General features: G+C 48.6%; 1 protein-coding gene across 6 annotated transcripts in view; it reads right to left on the bottom strand.

Moving 5' to 3' along the window:
- The window catches only part of LOC147019378 (DNA-directed RNA polymerases I and III subunit RPAC2-like), a 220,622-nt gene that overhangs the window by 189,360 nt on the left and 4,304 nt on the right, over positions 1 to 26,958 (bottom strand). For all 6 annotated transcript variants that reach the window (XM_085899865.1, XM_085899866.1, XM_085899863.1 and 3 more), the window contains exon 2: positions 7,812 to 7,909. In XM_085899865.1, coding sequence (XP_085755991.1) covers positions 7,812 to 7,909 — 98 coding nt within the window. The remainder of the gene's footprint in view (positions 1 to 7,811; positions 7,910 to 26,958) is intronic.

The raw sequence follows: 26,958 nt of genomic DNA, 5'->3' as shown, positions 1-26,958 counted from the left end.
GCCAAACCATGTGACATCAATTATTTCTTAAACTTGTACACCCATAGCTTGGGAAACATTTGTGTGAAGTTTCCCCTCGATTTGTTCAGCCATTCTGGAGAATAATATTTGTTGTGGGTTTTAGGGTAAATCCAATATGGCTGCCAAACCATGTGACCTATGACACCATTTGTGTGAACCTTTTGTTCCTCCTGGATAGGCGGTTATACGTGTAGAGTTTTGCCTCAATCTGTTCAGCCACTTCAGAGAAGAAGATTTTTGAAGGTTCTTTTTTATTTTTAAACAATATGGCTGCCGAATGACGTGACCGATATCAAAAAATTTTCTGTAGGCCATTTTGTCTCAAGATGACCCTCAAAATTTTTCATACTAATCAGATGTAGCGTTGTACATATGCAATTATGATGTAATAATGAAGGCACCCATGATGTCATTAAAAAAAAAATCAAAAAAAATCAGACTTATTCCCCATGAGGAGTTCATGCCATGTGCCAAGTTTCAATTATTTCCGTTGTGCTGTTTCAGAGATAGAGGTCCACAGTTTTCCATTTTCCAACATGGCTCCAACACAACATAACATGACCGCTAACATCATAATTATCATTAAAACATTCTACATGACTAGTCGCACCTATGGTGAAACTTTTGTCTCAATGTAACAAGTGGTTGTGGAGAAAAACACAAAAGTTCTGTGTGGACAGACAGACAGACAAACAAACAAACAAACAAACAAACGGACCAAAACGCAATATCCTCTCTTTCGGCGAGCATAAGAACAAGAAGAAGAAGAAGAAGAAGAAGAAGAAGACGAACAACAAGAACAAGAACAACATGACGAACAAGAAGAACAAGTAGTCAGGTTCCTTGTGCAATTTCGTTGGAATTTTTGGAGAGTAGCAAACCTATAGATTTTTGAGAAGTTTAAAATCTATTTTAATAAAAAAATGTTTCACATTTTTTTCAACTTTTGGAAAGGTCGTTTTGGGGTGAAAAACGCTTTTTTTTGAATTCCAATTTAAAAAAAAAATCTGAAACAATACAAAATAACCAACTGATGACAGATTACTGTTAAATGGCTAACAATGGATTTTATAAGACAATAAAATGTTGCATTTTGACTGTCGGTTGCCATGGAAACAGCATTTTTGGAGTGGAATTACCATTTTTTAATATATATTTTTTAAATTTTATTTTCCATCGGATGGCCTAAATAATTGTTAAATATAGTGACCATGACTAGCTTACACATAAGTATTATGATTTTCAAGTATTGGAACAATTGGTTGCTATGGAAACAGCATTTTTGGAGTGGAATTACCATTTTTTAATATATATTTTTTAAATTTTATTTTCCATCGGATGGCCTAAATAATTGTTAAATATAGTGACCATGACTAGCTTACACATAAGTATTATGATTTTCAAGTATTGGAACAATTGGTTGCCATGGAAACGGCCATCTGTGCAATGAAACATTGGTGTGTCTCTTGTTCAATATCAGGTTTTGGCACCTTCAGTAGTAAAACGTTTGATTTTAAGTTTTTGTAGTTTGATGTATTGTAAGTGATCTTTTAGGGAACATAGGTGACGCCACGTCGCGACGCCATGCCATCGCCTCTGGTTACGGTTGCTGGGTGTGGCATGACGTCGTGATGTGGCGTGGCGTGGCGCGCGTCCAAGCACGTGCAGCACAATGACGTAATTTTCAGTTCGCTTCGTTTATTCATGACAGTTTACTTCGGAGCTTCGTTTCATCATATTCGGTTTTTAACACCTTTCCTCCTTTTTTCGGTAAGTTGTGATAACCTTTGAGGCGCATGTACCTTTTTGTCATTTTATGTTCTTCTGTATGGGGTCGGATTATGGTTTGAATGGCCACGGGGTTGGAGGTTTTAATTGCGTTTCCTGTTAGGCTCGGAGTTGGAAGTCGGCCAGTCGTCATGTTATAGCTTTGTGTTTATCCTTTTTCTATTATTTCGGGTTGATTTTTAAATATGTCCCTATGTGCTGGTTCGTGCTTTCATTTATCCGGAAAGAAAGTCACCATCAATGTAATCACTCACTGATGTATTTTGTTCCATTAGATTAACTGCTGTATAATAGGATAGGATTAGGTTAGCTTTGTGCCCGGGGGTTGGAATTACAGAGGGAGTCTATTTGGAGTTTCTATTTAGTTTACTGGCATGGAGAAAGCACGTATTGTTGATTTCCCACTCATCTCTGCTTTTATTTTTGGATTCTAATAAAGTTCTATCATTGCGACATGAACCCGCATCTTCCGTTTAAATCACATAAGTTTAGGTCAATAAATTAGTCAAAGAAAATAAGGATGTTGTTTTTCTCTTCTATTTGCTTTTTATGGTGATGAATGTTATTTGTGCCCTTGGTATGGCCCTAGACATAGGCACAGCCCGAGTTTTATAGGCTGTATCACATATGCTAGATTTGACATTCATGAGCTGACTATTTATTTTTATATTTGCAGGACCAACAACATGATGGATGAAGTACCACTGAGTGGCAAGGATTCATGCCAGACGAAAGGATCAACGAACTGGACAAAATTTGTCCTGTGCCAAGATAATTCTTCCCTGAAAGGTCCTTGGTGTTGCAACCAAAAGTCGAGTCGTTCTGCCGTTTGATAGAGACAATGCAGGAGCGAGCCACTTTACAGGATGGTGATTATGTACAGATTCATAAACGACTTGAGGGGATGTCAGCAGAACTGTTGCAAAAGGAGAAGGCTGTCTGGCACCGAACATGCAATTCCAACGCAACTAACAAGGACCAAATTCGTTGTGCCAGGGTTCGTTATGATCAGGCACTATCAGGGTAGAATATAGCCAAAGGGGCAGGTCGAAAGAGAAAAATGCCCGAAGTATGTCTGGAGTCAAGACGTCGTCGTCAAGCTCCTCCACACCATTCACTCGGTCATCCACAGACCCCTATGACAAGGCTTTGTGCTTCTTTTGCCAGAGGACTGATGGTCAACCTATTTACCTTGTACGGAGTGACAGTGCGGGTAAATCACTGAGAGAAGCTGTTGATGTAGCTCAGAACCCTGTTTTTATGACTCGATTGAACACTGCTATAGCGCCAAGTGATGCACATGCAATTGACGTTATGTACCACAGGTCTTGCTGGACGAAACATGTCTGCCATGTCTTGCGACACACAGGAGATATTGAGCTGATGATATTCTCACCTGATACGGATGTTCTGGTTCTTGCCAGAGCAAACTATCGTCTCCTGCCAAGACACACATCTATCTCAATGGCATCTTGCATTGTCAAAATCGAGCCAATCTGGAAGGCTCGAGGTGAGGAGAGAGCCCAGGCATTGCCAGCCTTCCACGCATTCACAGGTGCCGATAATACTGGGCGGTTCGCTCGACATGGTAAGGCAATGTGGTTCCAGTGCTACATGAAGGCCGATGACGACTTGGTAGATGCCTTTGCTATGCTCTGTAAGGATGCTGAACTGTCAGAGGACCTATAGTCCGATACACAACTTTAGCAAGATTTGTCTGTTCAGGTTATTGTCTAAGTGGTGTCAATATTTCCAGCATCCCTGAACTTTGGTGGCATCTCTTTTGTAAGAACATGGCTGAGAATGACAAGTTACCACCAACTCTCTGTGCTCTGAGGCAGCATATCATGCGGGTACATATCCAGGCATACGTTTGGGGTGAAGCAGCAATTTCTCAGCAAACATTTTTTGATCCATTAAAGAATGGCTTCCACAAGGACATGAGTGGTCAACTCAAACCGACAACAACAGACATTTTCCCTGCACCAAAGGCAATTATCGAGATGATAAGGTGCCAGTGCAAGACAGAATGTTCATCACAGAGATGTTCCTGCAGGGCCAGGAACTTAACATGCACTGATCTTTGCATGTGCAGCACTTTGTGTGAGAATGACGAGGACTCAAACATTGAACGGCATGACCACGATAGTGATGATGACGATGGCAATGATGAGTGACATTAGAGACAGTGATGCCAATTGGCAACAAACTCATATTTGACATTAAGTACATTTCACTGATCACCATATTCATGCGTTACTTGTTTCAAGATTTGAAAGCAATACATTAAACGGTAATTCGACAAAATGATAGCCGTTTCCATGGCAACCATTGCTCAAAATACAGATATATGTATTCTATATTAAGAACTGTCCTCTAGTTAACAATTATGCATCATCAGTTGCTTGCTTGTGATTAATTTTTAATTTTCAGAGCTGAAATAAAAAAAAAAATGGGTTTTTACCCCAAAACGACCTATTTGACCAAATTATATGCACTGAAAAAAATGTGAAACATGGATTTTCTGTTTTTGGTATTGTTTAAGCTTTCCAAAAATGTTGGGGTTAGCTACTCTCCAAAAAATTCCAACGAACGGCAAATTATGGACACAAGGAACCTGACTAAAGAAGAACAAGAACAAGAACAAAAACAAGAACAAGAATAACAAAAATAAGAATAAGAACAACAACAATAACAAGGGCACTCGGTAGCGCATCCCTCCGACATGTAATGCCTGATCCACAAGAACTTATTGTGCCCAATACATTTTTGAAATATCATGCGATACAGTGCAATATCGTTTTTGCCCCATCTCTCAATGGTGAAGAATCACTTTAAAATTAAATAATTCTCGTATCCAGATCCAGATTCGGATCTTCACCAAAATCGAATCAATTCGTCTTCGCCACACACACAATCTGTCCACCAAGTTTCATCGAATCCGTCCACAACTTCCTCAGATATCGTGCTACATATCATTTTTAGTTCCATTTCTCAATGGTGAAGAATCACGTAAAAATATTATCGGATCCAGATTCGGATCTTCAGCAAAATTGAATCAATTCTTCCTTGTCACAAACCCAATGCATCCACAAAATTTCATCCGGATCCGCCCACAACTTTTTGAGATATCCTGCACACAAACAAACAAACAGATAAACAAACAAGACGTCGTCGTGCAGAGCATGGTACTTGCAAAATCCATAAAACAAAGTTTACTTCAAAAATAATTGGTGGTTGAATTAAACGACCAAATGTGCAACTCTTCAAATTTCAAGTCAATCGGATGAAAATTGACAATGCCAGAAATCTCACCTCGGTTGTTGACCTTTGGCATATGTTAACCTTTTGGTCCATGATGACCTCAAAAATAATTGGCTGGTTGAATTCAGTGACCTGAAATATAAATCCTCTTCAAATTTCAAGTTAATCAGATGAAAATTGAGGATTTTAGAAATACTGTTGTGGGCCGGGTATCGGCAACGAGTGCGACCGCTAGATGGAGCTGCAGAGTCGACTCCACCGAACACCCAGAATCTAGATCGTCACCCTCGGATAACTCCGAGGATACGGGTCCCTTACAGGACCGTGAATCGTCAATAAATCAACCACGTGGTACAGGGTTATTTGCCAAACTTCAAAATACCTTGAGGCCCACGTGGCGAACTACCGAGTATTCACACCCTCGACGGAGCTCGAACGGGACGAGTCGTTTCCGTGCTCGACCCGTGCGTAACCCGAGAGGATGGTTACCAAGGTCCCGTCGGTCCAAATGCACACCACTACGGCAACAACGGCCTTTTTTTAATCCCCCAACAAGCACCGTGTTAAACCAATGAAGAAAACAGAAATGAGCTGATACATTCAACAAATGGAAATTTCTTTACAATAGGTGTGAAAGGAACACATAAAGGGCAGAGTTATCAGACTATAAGAAATGCAGTATGTACAAGGCAAAAAGCACTTAACAGTTCCTACTTACAGATGGGCACGCGCACACACACACACACACACACACACACACACACACACACAAACACACACAAACACACACAAACACACACAAACACACACACACACACACACACACACACACACACACACACACACACACACACACACACACACGAAACGGTGGCCATGGCCTTTATTGAGGCCTCCAGCTCAGATGGAAAGGCGAGCTGAAGACCAGAGCCTGCACTCGGACCTGTCCGCCTCGAGCCTCGGACCTGTACGTTGAGCTGGCGGGGTGGCAGGACTCGGATCTGTAGTAGCCCAGGCGTCCACACGATCGGGCTCCCAGCGAACGGAGGCCGGCAGGGCGAAGACTGGAAAGACGAAGACTGGCTGCGGGCGAACCATAGAAGATGACGAGGCTTGAAAAGAAACTCTTCTTGCAAAAGAAAACTCCTCTCTAAGAAACTCCCCTTCCAAATAAAAATCACTTTCAAAAGAAAAACCACCCCCCGCGAACAACTGAGCCTGACCTTTTATCCTCCCCCGTCAGCCGAACCTCGGTGTCGTGGTGTATGTCTTTCCTCATTGGCTGGTTTTGGCACGCAGAATCGCTCTTCGCCTTCCCCAATGGCCAAAACAAGCGGCAAGTCCGTCGATTGGCCCGGGGGAGTGGTGACGTCACGTGGACCGCCTTTCTCACCGTGGTGAGGTCTGATTGGCTGAGCGGCGGCCACCTCACTCGCAGCACGCTGATTGGTCGAGGGCCGCCGCGAGGCTCCTCCTTTAACTCCTCCCACCACGGCGCCATGGCGTCGACCAGAGTGAGGTGAAGGTGAGGGTGATGCTGGTGTTGTTGTAGTTGTAGTTGATCTGGGCCAGAGCGAGGTAAAGGTGAGGGTGATGCTGTTGTTGTCGAAGAATATTTATGGATGTAATTCAAATCCGAACTTTCAAAATAACTTGGCAGCGCATGTATGCAATTCCCATTAGACACAGGTAGGGGGCCCTAACTAGAAACACACACTTATTCAAATAATTAAGCTACGGGGATGGTTGTCTGTCTGTGTGCACAAGGCTTCCAAATTCGTAACAATACCACCTAGTTGTTGACCTTTTAACCCGAAAAACAATAGGCTTCTTCCTTTTGACAAACTCTACCATGTGGTGAAGTTTCGTGAAGATCGGTTTAAAATTGTGACCTGCAGGCGATAGACAGACAGAGGAGTGAAAACAAAACGGACTGACGAAGCAATGCGCTTCACGGGCCGACGGTGCAACGCGCTTCACGGGCTGAAGGCGCAACGCGCTTCACGGGCTGAAGGCTCAACGCGCTTCACGGGCTGAAGGCTCAACGCGCTTCACGGGCTGAAGGCGCAACGCGCTTCAGCAATCACATTTTGAGGACAAGGAACAACTCACTGACCCTGTCATAACAATATAAAATGACAATTTAAAATGCTTTGGCGACAGTGTCAGTATTCATTTTATGGTTGTTGTTTGTGAATGCATATTGGACTGAGTTTCAATTCCAAAATCATCCCGCCGGTTGTATTACTAATGAGGCACGGCTCCGCCGCTGATGCAATTCCCTCTGTTGGTTCGGCCAGCAATTTGTAATATGTTCAAGGTGCCGGCAGTAGCTTGCCTTCTCTTCTCGATGGACACTGCCAGTATTCATTAATGAGCATTAAGGATTCCACGGACAGGACGCCAGTTTAACGTCCACCCGAGGGACGGCACCCACATTGATGACTTATCCTGTCTGTAAACAGTGATGACAGTTTATAACTGTCAGGATTCAAATCCAGGTGAGACAGCTTTGAGATAATTGTGTTGTACCAGGAAAATTAAACACTTCAATCATAGTTTAAAAAACAAAAACAACAAACAAAATGAAGAACAGCATTTGGCTTTATCCTTTTCGTTTGTTTCCACTATTTAGAATGACAGTGAGATATGTGTAAGGTAGCAATAGGAATAAAAGCAATCGGAGAAATAACAGAGAGGAACATGATGAAGAGGACGGGAAGAATGCTTGTGCTCACTTCTTCATGATCATGTATCTGAGGGCATTCCCAAGGGTGTGATCCTGTTCGTGCAACACAAACGTCACACACGTTTCATCCACCCCCTCTGCTTGTAACTGGAAAAAAAGCGGGAACAATGTTGTACACTGCAAGGTGGCCATGTTGGAGTAGTTACAGCAGTTAAGAATGAAGTAAAGTACATTTGTTAGAATATTTACTAAACTACAATTTCAACACAATATTTAATGGGGTTTTGTCTTCCCTTCTTCATTTCAGAATACTTTATCTATTTAATCCCCTTCAGGTGTTTAGGGTTATCATGACCTTCTTTTTTAACCCATTAAGGGGAACATCCCAGGGACAGAAGCATAGAAAGAGCAGAGGGTAGAGGACCAAAAATGAGGTGGTGGAAGACAGTGAACACCGACATGCCTGCGATGGCGAACTGATACTCACACACAGCTTCATCACAGGATATTTCAATAATCTTGATGGTCTTGGTTTCTATGGTGCCAAACTGAGCAAGATGTGAGGCAAGGGAACCAGACCAGAGGGGAGAGCAGTATTCCATCAAGCTGCAGATTAAGGCCTTGTAGGTGAACAGGAGTTCAGGTGTGCCAAGGAAGGACTTTGTACGACGGATGATGCCCAGTAGGCGGACAGGAGTTCAGGTGTGCCAAGGAAGGACTTTGTACGACGGACGATGCCCAGTAGGCGGACAGGAGTTCAGGTGTGCCAAGGAAGGACTTTGTACGACGGATGATGCCCAGTAGGCGGACAGGAGTTCAGGTGTGCCAAGGAAGGACTTTGTACAACGCATGATGCCCCGTAGGCAGCTGGCTTTGGAGGCCAACTTTGAAATGTGATTTGTCCAAGAAATGACAGTGCGACCCAGAAGTATGAATGACTGAACTTCCTCAAGAGGATTGTTAAAGTAGATGAGAGGGTTTGCCAAATAGTCGTTTCAGAGAGAGAGAGAGATGGTGGGAGTGTGAGATTTGTCAGGATTGAAAGATACATTTCAAGTGTGTTGACCAGCTTGTGATTTTTTTTCAGGTCTGAAGAGAGGGAAGAGGTTACAGCCTACCCGTCTGAAAGATGAAGGTCATGGCAGAGTGTGAAATCATCAGCAAATAGATAAAGGGGATTTTCCAGAGTCAGAGAGATCATTGAATAAGATCAGGAATTGGACTGGGCCGAGAACACTGGCTTGTGGCACACCAACCTTGACAGGGAGAGGATTCCATTGAGAGCCACAGGTTGGCCCAGAGAGCAGAGGAAGTCAGTAAGCCATGTGTGGAGTCGGCCTTGGATGCCATAGGAAGAGTTTTGAGAGTAAGGCAGGATGCCAGACTGCATCAAAAGCACGAGATGTGTCCAGAGAGACTGCCCTGATGTCATGTCTAACATGGAGGGCCTCCATCCATTGCTGGGTGAGTATAAAACAGCATGTCCAAGGTAGAATGAGCTGGTCTGAATCCAAACTTGTGATCTGAGATGGGGTTGTTGAAGAAAGGGAAGGATTTCATAACTGCAATGATGGATTCCAAGACCCTGCTGATGATTGGTTGTAAACTGAAAGGTCTGTAGTTAAAGGAATCCGTTTTTGCACCTTTTAATGTAATGCAGTGAAGTTTCCCGATTTCCACAGAGATGGAAGATGACTTGAGGCAAATGACAGGGTGAAAAGGGCAAAGAGAGATTGTTTAAGAACAGCAGAGCAGGTTTTTAGGGCACGTGAGCTGATGCCATCCAGTCCAATTGCAGAATCAGAGTTGAGGGTTGAAATAAACTTCTCTACCTTCTCAGGTGCAAAAGAGACAGTCCAGGAGCAGTTGGGTATGACTGAGAAGGATGGGACCTGAGAGTAAGGGGTGAGGGACACAAGCTTTGGAAGCAAACACAAAACCGAGGCGTTCAGCTTTCTCACGAGTGGAGTCGGCTGTGATGCCATTTGAAGAGAGGGCAACGATGGAAGGGGAGAAAACAACAGACAAACTTGACAAGACGCCACCAGGATTTAGAGGGGGGAGATATCCCTGTGTCATAAGAGGCGACCAGGGTTGCGTCAGGAAGGGCATCCGGCGTAAAACCTATGCCAAATCATTATGCGGATCATAACGGATGATCTGCTGTGGCGACCCCTTACGGGAGCAGCTGAAAGAAGAAGACGAAGACAAGTTTGAAAGTCTATTCTTGAGGTTGGACAGATGTTGTTTCCTGACTCTCTTGAGAGTGGACACACTTGTTGCAGACCTTTTGGAATGCACCGAGATTGCCTTCGGTTGGATTAGCCTTCCAGGAAAAGAAGGCAAGTTGTTTCAGAGCAACTGCCTCACCACAGGACTCAGTGCACCATGGGAAGGAAGAAGGGTAGGATAAATGAAGACAGGATGGCATGAATGAGAAAGAGAGAGAGAGAGAGAGAGAGAGAGAGAGAGAGAGAGAGAGAGAGAGAGAGAGACACAGAGAGACACAGAGACAGAGAGAGACAGAGAGAGACAGAGAGAGACAGAGAGAGACAGAGAGAGACAGAGAGAGACAGAGAGAGACAGAGAGAGACAGAGAGAGACAGAGAGAGACAGAGAGAGACAGAGAGAGACAGAGAGAGACAGAGAGAGAGAGAGATTCTGTGAAAGAATTCCCAGGCTGAGTGAAAGGGGCTGTCACACCTTGACGTTTTAGCCAGCGTATGCCGACGTATGAAAAATTTGGCGAATACGCTGGCACACGTCAAATACGTTATGGGTAAGTTTTGTATACGTTAAGAGCACGCTGAAGCACGCTGGCATACGTCGTAGTACGCCGAGCTCATCGACAAATTTTGGGCATGCACAAAATTTGTCGACATATGCCAGCGTATGACTCACACGTTGCGCATACGCTGGCCATAAGTTGGAGGCACGTAATGCGATCATTGACGCACGTTACTTGTAAGTTACTCATAAGTCGAAATACGTCGAGGTAATGTCTGGCGTACCCGAAACTTATTTCTAACCTATGAGTAACGTGCTTTGAACCCATGTGTAACGCATCTCCAACGCATATTGACGTATGTAGACGTATTTGACGTCTTCCAGACGACCACAGAACTTACTGAACGTGTTTCTAACTTACAGCTACCGTATAATGGCGTAATGGCAGCATTTAGGGGAATTGGTATATAAAAAAAGTTTTCTTGTTACTTTGTAATACGCTTTTATTGACTGTACATTATATTATTATACCTTTTTCAAAGTGTATGAATAAACATATATATTTATATGGACCCAAAGGGAGTCAGTGATTCCCTTCCATAAAAAAAATATATATATATATTGTTGTGGTTACCAAATTCGCAAACCACCATTCAGGTCCCTTAGGTGAGGTATCTCGGCAAGTATATGTGTAGTTAGGCCCAAACCCGTTGTCTAGTGGGAATACATGTCATTTATGCGAGCTGCGACTCTTCAGGATAGCCGTTTTTCTTTTACTATCTTTATTTTGGACCAACCGCCATGATTACCACCACAACCACAACATCAACCACCGCTTCACCACAACCGCCACGACCTTCACGTCACACCTCGCAACCGTAGCATCGCCACCGTTCTTGCCCCGCTGTGGGTACCGGTGTTGGACTCGTGCAGGGCGCACGTTGAACAGCGTGTACAAAATCACGGATTTTGTGCTTCAAAAACGGATCAAAAACGACACACGCCCACTTTTTGCCGTCCAATCGGTGAGCGAGGGGCGATTTGGCCCCGCCTCCAGAACGATCGATATATGCAAATTTGTGGATCAAAAAGCCTTCACGCCCACTTTTTCTCGGGCCAATGGGGAGCGAGGTGAAAGGTCAAAGGGAGGGGGTCAAAGGCGAAGCTACGGGGGGATAAAAGGACGGTGTTCGTCAGTCAGCAGGACGAGAAGGAGTCGGAGGGAGAAAGAGTCAGAGAAGAGTGTGGAAGTCTGGAGCCCGAAGCCTGCAGTAGCTGGAGAAGCTGAAGAGAGTCAAACGAGGGGAGCCCAAAGAAGAGTCCAGGGTGGAGAGTCCAGAGGCGGAGAGGCGGCAGCGGCGAAGGCAGACGAGGGGGTGCTCGCGACGGTGCCGGGAGCTGCACGCCCGAGGAAGGCCGGCAGCGCGACCTGGCCGAGGTGGAGACGCACACCAGGGATAATAAAGATCCTCTATACCCCGAGCATCAGCAACCCCCTCCTGTTTCCCCCCGCGCTGAGATAGTGCGACCAAGGGGGCCCCTTTTCCCACCCCCCTGCCTGGCACTGTCCGCGAGGCCCGCGGAGTGAGGCGCCATCGCCGCTCCGCGTCTCATCACCAGACGGGTAGGCGCGACCCGGTCTCGGCCTCAGGCCCGCCTCATCCTTGAGGGTATTTCTTTTCCTTGGTTTTGGGTATGTGTTGTCGGCGCCGTCTGTGAAGTAGAATTGTATAAGTGTTGCCGTGTGCTCGGTAGTCGGTATTAGCTCTGCACTGTGTTCTCACTTTTATATTGCTTTTTGTGTAAATGGAATTGTGTTTTCTTTTTTTTGTGTACATTTGGTGGAATTGTATTTGTGTGCTTCCCGTGTGCCGCGAATAAATGTGCTTTATTGTTGAACTGTTCTCCGCTCGCTTCGTCTTTTCCTCCATTGAATCCTCATCTTGCTTCACGTAAAGGGTTGGTAGTGGGCCGAGTACGCCCGATAATTAATCGAACCGTCGAGGTCCGACGATAACACCGCTCGGTTATTCTGATAGTACGGAACGGGTCGCTTAAGTGGCCCGTGTCCGAAGTCGACCTGCGGCGAGGTGCGATCGCCCGGTCTACCCTCCGCGTGGGTACTTAGGTAGGTCGAATTTGGCGAGCAACCCTATCCCACGCGGGGGCTGATTGGCTCGATCGCGGTGAGACCGAAAGGTCCACCCGTGACTGGTTCCCGGCGTTAGTCCGAGAGGGTCACGACTGGATTGTCCGTCCGGTGGGCGACGTGCCGCGATTCGAGTTACGTGGCCGTTCGCACGCCGGCGGGCGCGAAAACCGCAACACTGGTGTCAGGTCGTGCGATACAAATTCATCGCCCTCCTCGCGGCACTGGTATCGGAGAAAAGGAAAACGGGCTGTCCTGTCTCCGGCTAAATTCACGGGAATCGGTCCAGGGGTGAGAGAAGCGACCCCCGATTCCCTCCAAATTACGAGCGAGCAAATTAACCCTTCACGAGAAGCAAGATGGCGTCTCAAGGCGAGCGGGAGGCCGGGGTATTAGAAATGGATGTAGAAATGTGTAGAATCCATGGTCCAGGATGGAATCCCCGAGCAGGAAATGTTGATTGTGCAGGAACACGGACTCGCCCAACTGAACCCAGGGCCCGAGTGGTGCGGCAGCGGCCGCGGTGTATGACACCTCCCCCTCTCCACCAAGACCCTTGCTGAACCTCTGCCGAAACGGCTCACTTGAGTGCATCCGACATGGCCCAGCTATTCACCATGCTGGCACAAATGAATGCGGCAATGACAAATGAAATAAAAAACGAAATGAAAGACATGAACAAACAAATAAACGAAAAGATGGATACATTCACAAACGAAATAAAACGCATGAAAACTAAAATGGAAACGAACATGAAGGAAGAAACGAGAAAGCTACGGGGTGAGACGCAGAACATGGGCCGATGCCTGCAGGCGGGCATGAAGGCCGTGAGCAGGGAACTTAAATGGCGACTCCACGTGTCGGAACAAACGAGCTGGAAGGGGGTGCAACGGCTGACAGGCCCGCGGTGGAGGCGGGTAAGGAAAAAGTAATTCGGGAGACAAGAGACGAGGTGAAAGTAATTGCGAGGGAGAGGAAAGAACAATTAATACGGAGAGCAAGGATGAGGTACGCGGAGATCGTGAAAGAGCAAGGAGTGAAAAACAGGGAAGGACGGGAGCGACTTAAAGAGAAAGCAAGGTTGACCTACATAAAGATAAGGGAAAGACGCCAGAAAGAAGCAGAGACCAATAAACACGATGAAGACGGGGTAAGTGACGCGCACACACACACGGAGGTAGTGGAGGATAGTGAGGTTGAGCTCGCGGAGCGTGTGGGGACCCGGTGTGAGCAGCTGGATGACCTCCTCCAGGAACGAGGGGAGGGAGTATGCCCCCTTGAGGCGAGTCACGACCAGGTGAGTTCGGTCGTGCTTTGCGAGGTCGAGGGGAGGAGTGCTGTGGACGGGTGCACGGAGAGCTTGGGGGGTGTAGAGGCCCCGGAGACCCTTGTGGGGACACGAATCCCCAGTGTGGTTGTCCCTGTGTGTGTGGTGCAAGGTGTGAGTGCGTCCCCGTGTGTGGAAGCGACCCCGTGTGCGAGTGGTGTGGTGGCGATGGTGCCGGAGTGCGTGCTTCCCAGCACGCCGTGTGTGGATGAGGCACGGAGTGTGAGTGAGGCACCGCGGGTTAGTGCCCCCGCGTGTGTGGGTGAGGCACCGTGTGTGGAAGAGACCGCGTGTGTGAGTGTCACCGTGTGTATGAGTGAGGTACCGCGGTTGAGTGCCCCCACGTGTATGAGTGGGGCACGGTGTGTGGATGAGGCACCGCGGGTGAGTGCCCCCGCACGCGTGAGTGAACGGCCGTGTGCAAGGTCGCTGTGTGCCAGGGAGACCGTGTGTGTGAGAGAGCGGTATGTGAGGGAGATGTCGGTTGGCATGCGGGAGCACGCAGCCGCGTCTCCCGGTGTGAGTTTAATGGTGTGGACTGTGTGCGTCGTAACACGCAGGTGTGCGTGGGTGGAATGGAGGCGACGACGGAGACATGCGAGTAAAGAAAGCCGGGTAGCGGCTGTAGTTGTTTCGAGGACCGTGCCGGGTTCACCCAGCAGTGAGCACGCGGTTCGTGCTGTGCAACGCACGAGACCACCACGTGCTCGCTTGCGAGAGTGAAGTCCCGGTCCGGAAACGCACGCGGTGGATTTGCCGATCCCGCGGACGGACAAAGTTTAGGCAGGTAAATGGATTTGGACCGGACGGGTTCTCCACGCGATCGTGTGTGTTAAGCTCCAACGGGCAAAGCACATGTGTTCGCGTGGGGAACCCCTCGAGACGTGGGGCTTGTTTTTTTTATAAAGACGGTGACGTCATGGCTGCACGTGTGGTTGGAATCCGGCAGGAGGGGTATCTCTGCCGGATGGTAGCGTCCAAGGAGGGACGAGGAACACGTGCAGCTGCATGACGTCACGGGCAGGTGTAAAGTGCGCGAGCTCTGAGTTGCCGCGCAGGTGCTGCGCATGAAAAAAAAAAAAAAAAACAAGCCTCACTTTCGGGTGCACAGGATTCCTGGGCAAGGGGTGGAGACCCCCTTGACCTGGGCACAGGATGGAAACTAGTTAGGGGGAAGGGTTAGCTTAGTTAGACCGACTTCATGGGGCAGGGGTAAGTCCTCATGGAGTCCGTGGAATGGATTAGGTAGAGGGATTTAGTGAGCTTTAGGTTGGGAAATAAAATGAATTTTTGAGTTATGAGGACATGGACAGACTTGTGAATGTGTAGAGGGGGACGTAGTTTAGCTACGTAGTGTTAAAAGGAACGTGCTATAGTGTAAGGGACGACGTGGGAGCACGAGTTAGTTAGGGGATGCAGTTAGGAGGATGGCAGAGTTCAGCGGTGTGTGTGTTGAAGAGTTGGTGAGTTGTGAGGCATGTGCTTGGTGAGTGAGTGAGGCCAGCGGGTCTGGGTGTATGGAGTGAATGGGGAATGCATGGTGCGATGAGTGATTGGGGGGAGGAGTGACTCCCGCCCAAAGTACCCCGGGGTCAGTATAAAGTGAGTTAGGGGGTTAGTCAAATTGAAAAATGGAGGTCATTTTGTTGTTGGTGGGAAAGTAGGCTCGAGACCCATTTGGAGGGGTGCAGGAGCCCTGTTGACGGGCTTGGGAGCGTGGCTGCGAAAGGTGAGTATCGCTGAGTGGGTACCCCGGGCACCAGGCTGGGGTCGGCCGCGGTAGGCCAAGGGCCCATGGGGGGCCGGGATAGAGTAGTGGGCACGGGTGCGCCTGCTTGGTGCGGGGGCCCGGGGCGCCATTAGCCGCGTGGGCAGTGTTGTGGGCACGGGTGACCCTCGGAAAGGGGCCCGGGAGGCCGGCCTGCCACGTGTGCGTTTCAGGGGAGGTGCCATGGGGGGCACTCCCCGGTGTTAGGTAGCTGGTAGGCTCGGAGGCAGTGTAGTGCCCGGGGGTGCCATAGCGGGAGATTCGGCAGAGGGTCGTGCCTGCCAAAGGGAGCCACGTGTCCCAGCCAGGAGACCGTGTGAGGGCACGGAGAGAAAATTGGGGGGCGAGGCCCGAAATTGTGAGGACACCAACACAGGCGACGGGAATCTGGGTTGATAGAACCAATAGTTTAAGCGAGAGGCGCTTGTTGAAAGCCCCGGGGTAGTTTAACAGTTAAATGGTTAGGGTAGATTAGGAGATGTACCCCTCCGCACCATCCATCCCCTCGCTGTCGTTGTGGGCCGCTGGACCCACTTTGGTTAAAGATCGCCGAACTCTGGGGAGGCCATTCTGAGGCTTCGTTGGGCCTCGACACAGGACGTTAGCTCTCCCTTGTTCCCCTCTGGGAAGGGAACGTAGGGGTTGGGAGTAGGCTAGGTGACAGAATAGGTTAGCCGAACAAGGACGATAAAGGGGGTTAGGGGACGATTTATAGTGGGGAAGTAAAAAAAAAAATAAAAAATAAATAAATTAAGGGGGCTAAATTGGTTTTTCACAAATTAAGGGAGTGGGTATGTACAGTGACAGGCAAAGGCGATAGGTTGGGAGGGAGACAGGTAGGTAGGTCCGAGCCCGCCTTCCAAGTGGCCAGCACCACCGCACTCCCTCCACCAACCTCCACTGAACGGCAAAGGCTGGCCAGCTTCATCTGCTGTCTGTGTTACTTCAAGGCCTGTGCCGGCCCACTTGATCGGCAGCTGTTGTGTTGCTGCAAGGCCTGTGCCGGCCGGATCATCTGCAGCTGTGGTACTTCAAGGCCTGTGCCGGCCAGTTCATCTGCCGGCTGTGTTTGCCTGCAGCGGCCTTATTCTGCGGGCTGAGTTTGCCTGCTCACCTTTGCCATGCCATGCCCACTGCCCATGTTCACCAGCCCCGTTCAATTTTTGCTTTGCCCCCCCCCCCCCTGTTCATTGCCATGTGCGCCAGGATCAAGGCAACAGTTTGCAAGCTGCAAGAACTGCCCTGTTGGCAGCTACAACACGGGCCTGCAGTGGCGGCCCGTGCACCGTGTTTGTGTCCATCCATCCATTCGTTGTGCTCATTGCGTGTGCCACTTGAGCTGGCACGGAGACTGCGTTGTGCAGCCCAAGCACCGTTGTGGTTCACTGAGTTCAGTTCAAAAGGGAAGGCCTTGGACTGCGTGTGAGCAGCCAGCCACGTTCCCTGTCACCTGCATTGTTTCGAGCCAGAGACTGCATGCGGGCAAAGCCTGGCTCCTGCTAACTGCTTTTCTTTTGCAGAGTTCAGTGATCCTGGGCCATGGTTTAGTGTAAAATTTGTAAGTTAAGGTAAGATGTACTGTAAATATGAGTGCGCCCCGGCATGTATGTCTTAGCGCCGGCAATTTTATTTAAGTCGTCCGTGTGAGTGAGTTTGTTTAGATAGTTACGCAGCCCTCAGGTTATTTATTTTGGGGACACGAATACCATGAATGTCGCACTCAGGGATCCGTAGGTAAAATGTACTAGGGGAAAACTACACATGATGGCACACGAAAATTTGACGACTCGGGACGAGTCTGTAAAAAGGGGAGGGGGTAGTGTTGTGGTTACCAAATTCGCAAACCACCATTCAGGTCCCTTAGGTGAGGTATCTCGGCAAGTATATGTGTAGTTAGGCCCAAACCCGTTGTCTAGTGGGAATACATGTCATTTATGCGAGCTGCGACTCTTCAGGATAGCCGTTTTTCTTTTACTATCTTTATTTTGGACCAACCGCCATGATTACCACCACAACCACAACATCAACCACCGCTTCACCACAACCGCCACGACCTTCACGTCACACCTCGCAACCGTAGCATCGCCACCGTTCTTGCCCCGCTGTGGGTACCGGTGTTGACCTGCAGGGCGCACGTTGAACAGCGTGTACAAAATCACGGATTTTGTGCTTCAAAAACGGATCAAAAACGACACACGCCCACTTTTTGCCGTCCAATCGGTGAGCGAGGGGCGATTTGGCCCCGCCTCCAGAACGATCGATATATGCAAATTTGTGGATAAAAAAGCCTTCACGCCCACTTTTTCTCGGGCCAATGGGGAGCGAGGTGAAAGGTCAAAGGGAGGGGGTCAAAGGCGAAGCTACGGGGGGGATAAAAGGACGGTGTTCGTCAGTCAGCAGGACGAGAAGGAGTCGGAGGGAGAAAGAGTCAGAGAAGAGTGTGGAAGTCTGGAGCCCGAAGCCTGCAGTAGCTGGAGAAGCTGAAGAGAGTCGAACGAGGGGAGCCCAAAGAAGAGTCCAGGGTGGAGAGTCCAGAGGCGGAGAGGCGGCAGCGGCGAAGGCAGACGAGGGGGTGCTCGCGACGGTGCCGGGAGCTGCACGCCCGAGGAAGGCCGGCAGCGCGACCTGGCCGAGGTGGAGACGCACACCAGGGATAATAAAGATCCTCTATACCCCGAGCATCAGCAACCCCCTCCTGTTTCCCCCCGCGCTGAGATAGTGCGACCAACGGGGCCCCTTTTCCCACCCCCCTGCCTGGCACTGTCCGCGAGGCCCGCGGAGGAGGGCGCCATCGCCGCTCCGCGTCTCATCACCAGACGGGTAGGCGCGACCCGGTCTCGGCCTCAGGCCCGCCTCATCCTTGAGGGTATTTCTTTTCCTTGGTTTTGGGTATGTGTTGTCGGCGCCGTCTGTGAAGTAGAATTGTATAAGTGTTGCCGTGTGCTCGGTAGTCGGTATTAGCTCTGCACTGTGTTCTCACTTTTATATTGCTTTTTGTGTAAATGGAATTGTGTTTTCTTTTTTTTTGTGTGTGCATTTGGTGGAATTGTATTTGTGTGCTTCCCGTGTGCCGCGAATAAATGTGCTTTATTGTTGAACTGTTCTCCCGCTTCGCTTCGTCTTTTCCTCCATTGAATCCTCATCTTGCTTCACGTAAAGGGTTGGTAGTGGGCTGAGTACGTCCGATAATTAATCGAACCGTCGAGGTCGACGATAACACCGCTCGGTTATTCTGATAGTACGGAACGGGTCGCTTAAGTGGCCCGTGTCCGAAGTCGACCTGCGGCGAGGTGCGATCGCCCGGTCTACCCTCCGCGTGGGTACTTAGGTAGGTCGAATTTGGCGAGCAACCCTATCCCACGCGGGGGCTGATTGGCTCGATCGCGGTGAGACCGAAAGGTCCACCCGTGAGTGGTTCCCGGCGTTAGTCCGAGAGGGTCACGACTGGATTGTCCGTCCGGTGGGCGACGTTCCGCGATTCGAGTTACGTGGCCGTTCGCACGCCGGCGGGCGCGAAAACCGCAACAATATATATATATATATATATATATATATATATATATATATATATATATATATATATATATATATATATATATATATATATATATATATATATATACATGTTGTTGTTCATCTTTCGGCTGCTCCCGTTAGGGGTCGCCACAGCGGATCATCCGTTATGATCCGCATACTGATTTGGCACAGGTTTTACGCTGGATGCCCTTCCTGACGCAACCCTGGTCGCCTCTTACGACACAGGGATCAGGATTTGGGTTTCGCCATGATTCCAGGCTGCTCTGCACCCTGCCCAGTGCAGAGCCCCCGTCCTCAAGCGATCCTCCAACCCAAGCCTCCGAGTAGCCGGATTACAGGCGCACGCCACTACGCCCGGTTATATATATATATATATATATATATATATATATATATACATATACATATACATATATATATACATATACATATACATATACATATACATATATATATATATATAAAAAACTTTCTATATAAAAATTAACAGCAGTTTTGTTTTATTTATGATCAAAGGTAATGACCACACTTATAACATAAAGATAAACACAAAATATTATAAACCTGTTCGCTGCCAAGGGAACTAATGTCTAGACACTTTGATGTATAGTGCGGTTCTGATTTGAATCGTCGAGCGGCAGCCTTTTAATAGGCTACGCCACGTGATCGTCGGAGATACTCTGCCGCGCTATGCATAAGTTAGACTATCGTTGGGCATAAGTTGTGAATGCCGACAACACGCTAAGCATTCGTTGGTACAAGTTATCAACAAGTTATCGAAACGTTCTGTGTACATTACTAATACGTTATTGCATACGTCCAACTCGTTAATATACGCCCACACCTGAAAAAAAAAAATCAATAGTTCAGCGTATGCCAGCGTTTTAGATAAATTTTGAAACGTTGCCATATGCTGGCTAAATCGTCAAGGTGTGACAGAGGGTTAACATCAGGGACAGGAGATATGGGAGACCAGCCCTGAAGAGAGATGGCTGCTTGCAGTCCCTGCCAATCTGCCTGAGTGAACTGCCAGACTCACAGGCATTGAGGCAGCTCTCTCAGAATTGCCAGTGAGATGATGACTTTCACAAGCATATGATGAACCAATTGGAGTAGAGGATGAGTCGGAGAGATTTGTGGGAAAATTAGTCATCACAAAGTCCAGAAGGGAAGATTTGCCATTGGGAGAAATCCATGTTGGAAAATTCACAGATAGAATCAGTCCAATGGAGTCACAGAAGCCCTTCACTCAAGTGCCATAACTGGTGAGAGATGTGCCAACACCCAGCCAATTAGCATGGTGACAATTTTAATCAGGAGTCAGAGATGTCCTGTGAGAAGAAGGATTCTGTTAAAAAGATGATGTCTGGTTTATTGGCAGTGGCCTGATTGAGAGGTCAGGTCAGGTATGGGAGCATGCGCCAGAGCAGCGTGTCGCTGCGTCCACTTTCCGCCGGTACTCCACGGGCCTCCGTCTGGCCATCCCCCAGGCAGATGCCTGGCCCATCCCCATCTCCTTGAGATGCCAATCAACCTGCTGCAACCACGAGGCACGAGCTCGGCCCATTGGCCTTCTCAACTCACGAGACTCCCTCACTGAGAGAATCTGGTGAGCAGGATCAGAATCAGGAAAACGAGCCACATGTCCATACAGCGGTAGCTGACGCTCACGGACTATGCAGGTAACAAATCTCATTTGAGTCTCCCTCAGCAACAGATCATTGGACACAAAGTCTGACCAGCGATCGCCAAGGATTCTCCGAAGAGACCTGGTACCAAAGAAATTAAGTCTCTCTCTCAGATCCTTGGTCAGAGTCCAAGTCTCGCATCCATAGAGCAAGACTGGAAGCACCAAGGACTTGAAGACTCAACTTTCGTCCTCTCGCACAGGTACCAGCAGTGCCACACCCCATGATCCAGTGAATGCATGACTCCCCAGGCCCGACCCAAACGTCTATTGACCTCTGACTCACAGCCAGCAGAGACATGAAGTGAATCTCTCCATGACCTCAACATGATTGAGAGATGTGTCATATTAGAGCAGAGATCTCGGATATATTGAGGTCCACACACTTTGAAATGGGGAGGGCATTCGGAAGGTGCAGGAAGGGAAGGGGGGGAGGCTTTAGATATATAAACAAGATTTATTTTTCAACATTCAATATCCAAAAAGATAAGCTGGTGCAATTAACATGTTTTTGTAATTTGTGTGTATTTTTTGTTTGTTAAATACGAGACCATTGAAAACTGAACATTTTAACTTGTTCATATGGCAACATTTTCAGCGAACGACTTATTAATCACTCTCATTGTGAAGAGTGCACATGTTCTCGTGGTCATCTAGCGATTCCTCCACGTACTGCATACCATCAACATACAACACAGTTCAGTCAATCAGGTAAATACGATCAAGGAAATGATCTTGCATCTCAAAAAAGTGATGACATTTTTTACCTATGCCACAAAAGGTGGATTCCCCCCCCCCCACCCCTGCTTGTCTGGCTGGCAGTCTATCGATCTGAGCAGGATATCTCAAACAGTTATGGACAGATTCAGCCAAAACTTTGTAGACAACTTGGGTGTGTGACGAGAACAAAATGATGAGATTTTGATGAAGATCTGGATCCTGACACAATAATTTTTTAAGTGACTTCACCATTGAGAGATAGGGCCAAAATGATCCTTCACCATTGATAGATGGGGGTCAAAAATTACTTCTTCTTCTTCTTCTTCTTCTCATCCTCCTCCTCTTCCCCTTCTAAGGGGTGAAGTCCAATGGCACTAAGCTTCTGCCATCTTTTGACCATGCTACTCCTCCACTTCCATGTCAGCCAACTCTCTCCACTCTTTAACCACCCCTACCTTATGGATATTCCTCCTCACACAATCTTCCCATCTCAACCGTGATCTACCTCTTTTCCTCCTTCCTTGCTCACTCAATCTATCTGCTCTCTTTGCCATTTTCTCTTCCCCCATCTGCACCAAGTGCCCAGCCCATCTCAGCCGGCATTTCACCAATCTCCCCGTCATGCTCATCTGCACACCAATCCACTCCCTCAGTTCATACAACCTCCTCCTATCCACCCTTTTCACTCCCGCAATCCTCCTGATACAGTTGCTCTCTCAAACCTACAGCCTCTGTTGTTTCTGTCAGTGCCACTGTCTCCACAATGTAAAGGTAGGCCGGCATTGCACACGATATCAGAACCTTCACTTTCAATTTCCTTGATACATTTGTCTGCCTTTACTCCCTCCACCCTCCTCCACACATTTGCCTTCATTCCCTTGTACATCCCTTCCACCAACCTAGCTTCTACTTCCGGCACTCCCATCCATCTCAGTGTCGCCATGAACATCTCTCTCAGGACAGTCGTCGGCCTTCTCCAAGTATGCAAATCCCAATGCCATCTCATTTTGCACCTGCAACCTCTCCTCCACCAGCTGTCTCAGCACAAACATCCCATCCGCAATCCCCATACTGCTCTTTTCCGATCTCCACCTGTAATGATATTGTTGCGAATTCGCGCCCGCCGGCGTGCGAGCGGCCACGTAACTCGAATCGCGGCACGTCACCCACCGGACAGACAATCCCGTCGTGACCCTCTCGGACTAACGCCGGGAACTAGTCACGGGTGGGCCTTTCGGCCTCACCACGATCGTGCCAATCGGCCCCCCGCGTGGGATAGGGTTGTTCGCCAAATTCGACCTACCTAAGTACCCACACAGAGAGTATACCGGGCGATCGCACCTCGCCGCAGGTCGACTTCGGACACGGGCCACTTTAAGCGACCCGTTCCGTACTATCGGGATAACCGAGCGGTGTTATCGTCAACCTCGACGGTTCCGATTAATTCTCGGGCGTATTTAGCCCACTACCAACCCTTTACGTGAAGTAAGATGGAGATTCAATTAAAGAAAAGACGAAGCGAAATGGGAAAAACAGTTCAACATGAGGCACATTTATTCCGCGGCAAACGGAAAGCACACATATACAATTACAACAATTATGCACCAAAAGCAATTGCAACAAAAGAAACACAATGCAGATCTACTACCGACTACGCGAGCACACGGCAACACTTACACAGTTTTACTTTACAGACGGCGCCGACAACACATATACTCCAAAGCAAAAGAAAAAGGGGCCACCCTCAACGACAAGGGGGCAGACGTGGTCTGTGGGCCGAGACCACGTCGAGCCTAACCGTCTTGTGATGAGCCGCAAAATGGCGGCGGTGCCCCGACTCCGCGCTCCTCCGCGGGCCTCGCTGGCACTGCCTGGAATGGGGTGGGAACGGGGCCCCCCTTTTCGCACTATCTCAGCGCGGGGGGGAAACAGGGGGGGTTGTTGATGCTCTGGGGAAAGAGGATAGCTGGCTTGCTTGGGTCCCGCGACGAGCGACTCCACTGCGCCCTCGACCGCGTTCCCGGCTTCTCCTCTCTGCAGCTCCCCGACAGACTCCGAACCCCGACAGACCGACTCTGCTCCAGACCCGTCTTGGCTGCTGCTGCCACACTTCGCCGCCGCCACAAATCGCCCGAGCCCGAAACAGAAACCCTCTCCAACTCGAGCCCGAAACAGAAACTCTTCTCTCTCTTTCGAGCCCGAAACAGAAACTCTTCTCCCTCGATTCGCCCCGCGCTCGGCGCTTTATAGTCAGCAGGAGAAACCATATGCAGATTTTCGGATCAGGATCGGCTCGGGGGCGGAGCCACGCTCGCCCATTGGACGGAGGATAAGTGGGCGTGAATCATTCCTGATCCTCGAATTTGCATATATCGATTCTACTCCGACGCGCCTGGAGGCGGGGCCAAATCGCCCCGCGCTCGCTGATAGGACAGAACAGAAGTGGGCGTGAATCATTCCTGATCCGACTTCCCCGGAAAGGCCGCTTTTTGCACCCGCTGCTCGGCGCGCGCCCTGTGCGAGTCCAGTATCGGTGCCCACAAGCGGTGCGGGAATGGCGGCAGAAGGAGGAGAGGTGAAGGTGGTGGAGGGTTTATTGTGGTGGTCCCTGGCCACGGTGACGCTTGGAATGGCAGTGATGCGATGGTTGCGAGAGCGAGTTGTGACGGTAAAGGTCGTGGCTGTTGGCGTTGTTGTTGTCGTGAAGCGGCGTTGCGGTCGGTGGTTGTTGTGTGATGGCGATTGAGACGTGGTTGGTTCAAAATAAAGATAGAACAGAAAAACGGCTATCTTAAAGGGTCGCAGCCTGAATGAATGACATTTATTCCCTCTAAACAACGGGTTTGGGCTAACTACACATTTACTTACAGAGATACCTCACCTACGGGACCTGAATGGTGGTTTGCGAATTTCCTCAACCACAACAATATTGTGAATTATATACTTGCTCGATTGGGTGTATTCCTCTGGCCTGTATGTGTGTGCGCATGAGTCAATAAATCCGGCAGTTGGTCCATGCAAGGTGATCCTATTCGTGTCCGTCGTCATTACATGGTGTCAGAGATTCAGGATTTTCTTCATTAACGGTGATGGAATTTAAACCGCCTGGTTATCTCCGGCTAGATGTGAATGTAACTGAGAACTGGCGACACTGGAGTAGGGACCTTGACTGGTATTTTGAGGCTGCCGGCCTCAAGTCGATGAGCAACAGTCGAAAGGTCGCCATCTTGCTGAACTTTGCTGGGCCCGATGCTGTGGATGTATACGAGAACCTCCCGTTTGAGTCTGCGGTTGCTTCGAAGACATTCGAAACTGTCGAAGAGGCATTCGACACGCACTGTAACCAGTGGAAGAACCTTGTCCATGAGCGATTCAAGTTCTGGGAATTTGCAGAGTCTGAAGGTCAGTCATTGGAATTGCACTTGAACAAGCTGCGCATCATGGCGAAGGCATGCAAATTTGCCGAGACCGATAACATGATCAGGGATAAAATCATTTTTTCCATGCACAACCTCACCTTAAAAAAGCCTCTCTGCTGTGAACCGAGACTGACTTTAGAAAAAAAAACGACAACTGTTTGGCTACAGAGTCAAGAAGATCGCATGCCAGGGCCATGACGTCGACTCCCACATCGGTCGCTTCCACCGGGCTTTCCCAAGACATTGACTTCATTCGCCGCCAAGGGTGCCGCAGTCTCAAGTCTGCTGGCAAGGGTCCCTTTGGCACCCAAGCCTGGGTCGACCAAGAGCAATAAGCACATCCAAAATTGTGGGAACTGTGGGCGTATTCATCAACCTTGCCAATGTCCTACCTTTGGGAAATGCTGCAGGAACTGCATGTAATAAGCAGAACCATTTGGCAGAGGTCTGCCGACAATCCAAGCATATTCATGCATTGGCGACGAGCACGGCATCGACCGAACTGCCGTCTCTTAGTGACTTGTACATTGATGGCATGTCTACACTGCTGGAAGGATACATGCAGGTCAAGAAGCCAGATGTCTCTTGGTTTGCGATCAACATTAATGGCCATAAGGTAAAGGTGAAGGAAGGTCGACTCTGGAGCACAGGTATCGATACTCCCTCGCAGAATATTCAATTCCATGGAAAAGCCAGTCAAGACTATTAACTCAATGATCCTATTAAAAAGCTACAGTGGGGGCAACATCTCTCATCATGGATTGGCCAAGCTACAATGCTCTGCTGGGTCATCAACGGGGCGCTTCGACTTCTATGTGGTAGACACCAAAGCGCCTCCTATTCTCAGTTTTCACGTGTCGAGATGGCTGGGCCTTATCCAGAAGGGCCCCAACAGTCGCTTGCTGTCCGTCAAAGCTGTGACGTCAGTGGCTTCAGCACAGCCTGACCTGACACTGAACAAAGTCAAGGCTGATTATGCAGATTTGTTCACTGGCCTGGGAAAGGTCGACACACCGTACCACATTGAACTGGATCCGCCCATTCAGCCAGTCATTGAGCCACCTCGTCGTGTGCCTCTCATCCTACATGGGTGCTTGAAATGGAGGCACAAGGTATCATTTCCAAGGTGGATGGACCAACGGACTGGGTGCATAATCTTGTCATCGTCGAGAAGAAACATAAATCGTTGTGTTTGTGTCTCGATCCCAGGAATCTCAACAAGGCGATTAAGCATGAGCACCACCACCATGAGCACCCTACAACAGATGAAGTCATGGATCAGCTCGCTGGACAAAAAAGGTCTTCAGTATATTTGATCAAAAGGACTCTTTCTGGAAGGTTCAATTAGATCAAGAGAGTGTCCTCAAGTGCACTTTTAATTCTCTGCTGGGGCGTCGTTGTTTTAACCGTCTACTGTTCGGTGTTCAGTGAAGTTCTCCGACAGAGGAATGAGAGCACATTTGGAGACATCGTTGAGGTCTTCTGCATCGCAGATGACATGATTCTTGCTGCAACCACCCCGACTGAGCATGACGCCATCGCGCACAAGCTATTGGACCGTGCACGACAGAAAACGTCAAATTCAACCCAAACAATATCCAGTGGAAGGTTGCAGAGGTAAAATACATGGATCATGTCCTCACCTCTGCTGGGGTTCGCCCGGATGAAGACAAGGTGCAAGCTGTGTTGGAACTGCCAACTCCTCAATCACGTCTGGAGCTGCAGCGAGTTCTGGGTGTGGTTAATTACCTCGGTCGGTTCATACCCAACATGTCGACCATCACAACACCACTGCATCAGCTGTTAAAGAAAGATGCAACCTGGGAATGGCATTGAGAGCACGATACAGTGTACCAGCTGTA

This window comes from Eptatretus burgeri, chromosome 10 (genome assembly GCF_056783735.1).
Source record: "Eptatretus burgeri isolate ZD-2024b chromosome 10, Ebu_testis_v1, whole genome shotgun sequence".
Classification (NCBI taxonomy): domain Eukaryota; kingdom Metazoa; phylum Chordata; class Myxini; order Myxiniformes; family Myxinidae; genus Eptatretus; species Eptatretus burgeri.
The sequence above is the reverse complement of the archived record's forward strand: the minus strand, read 5'-3'. Positions and strand labels throughout refer to the sequence as shown.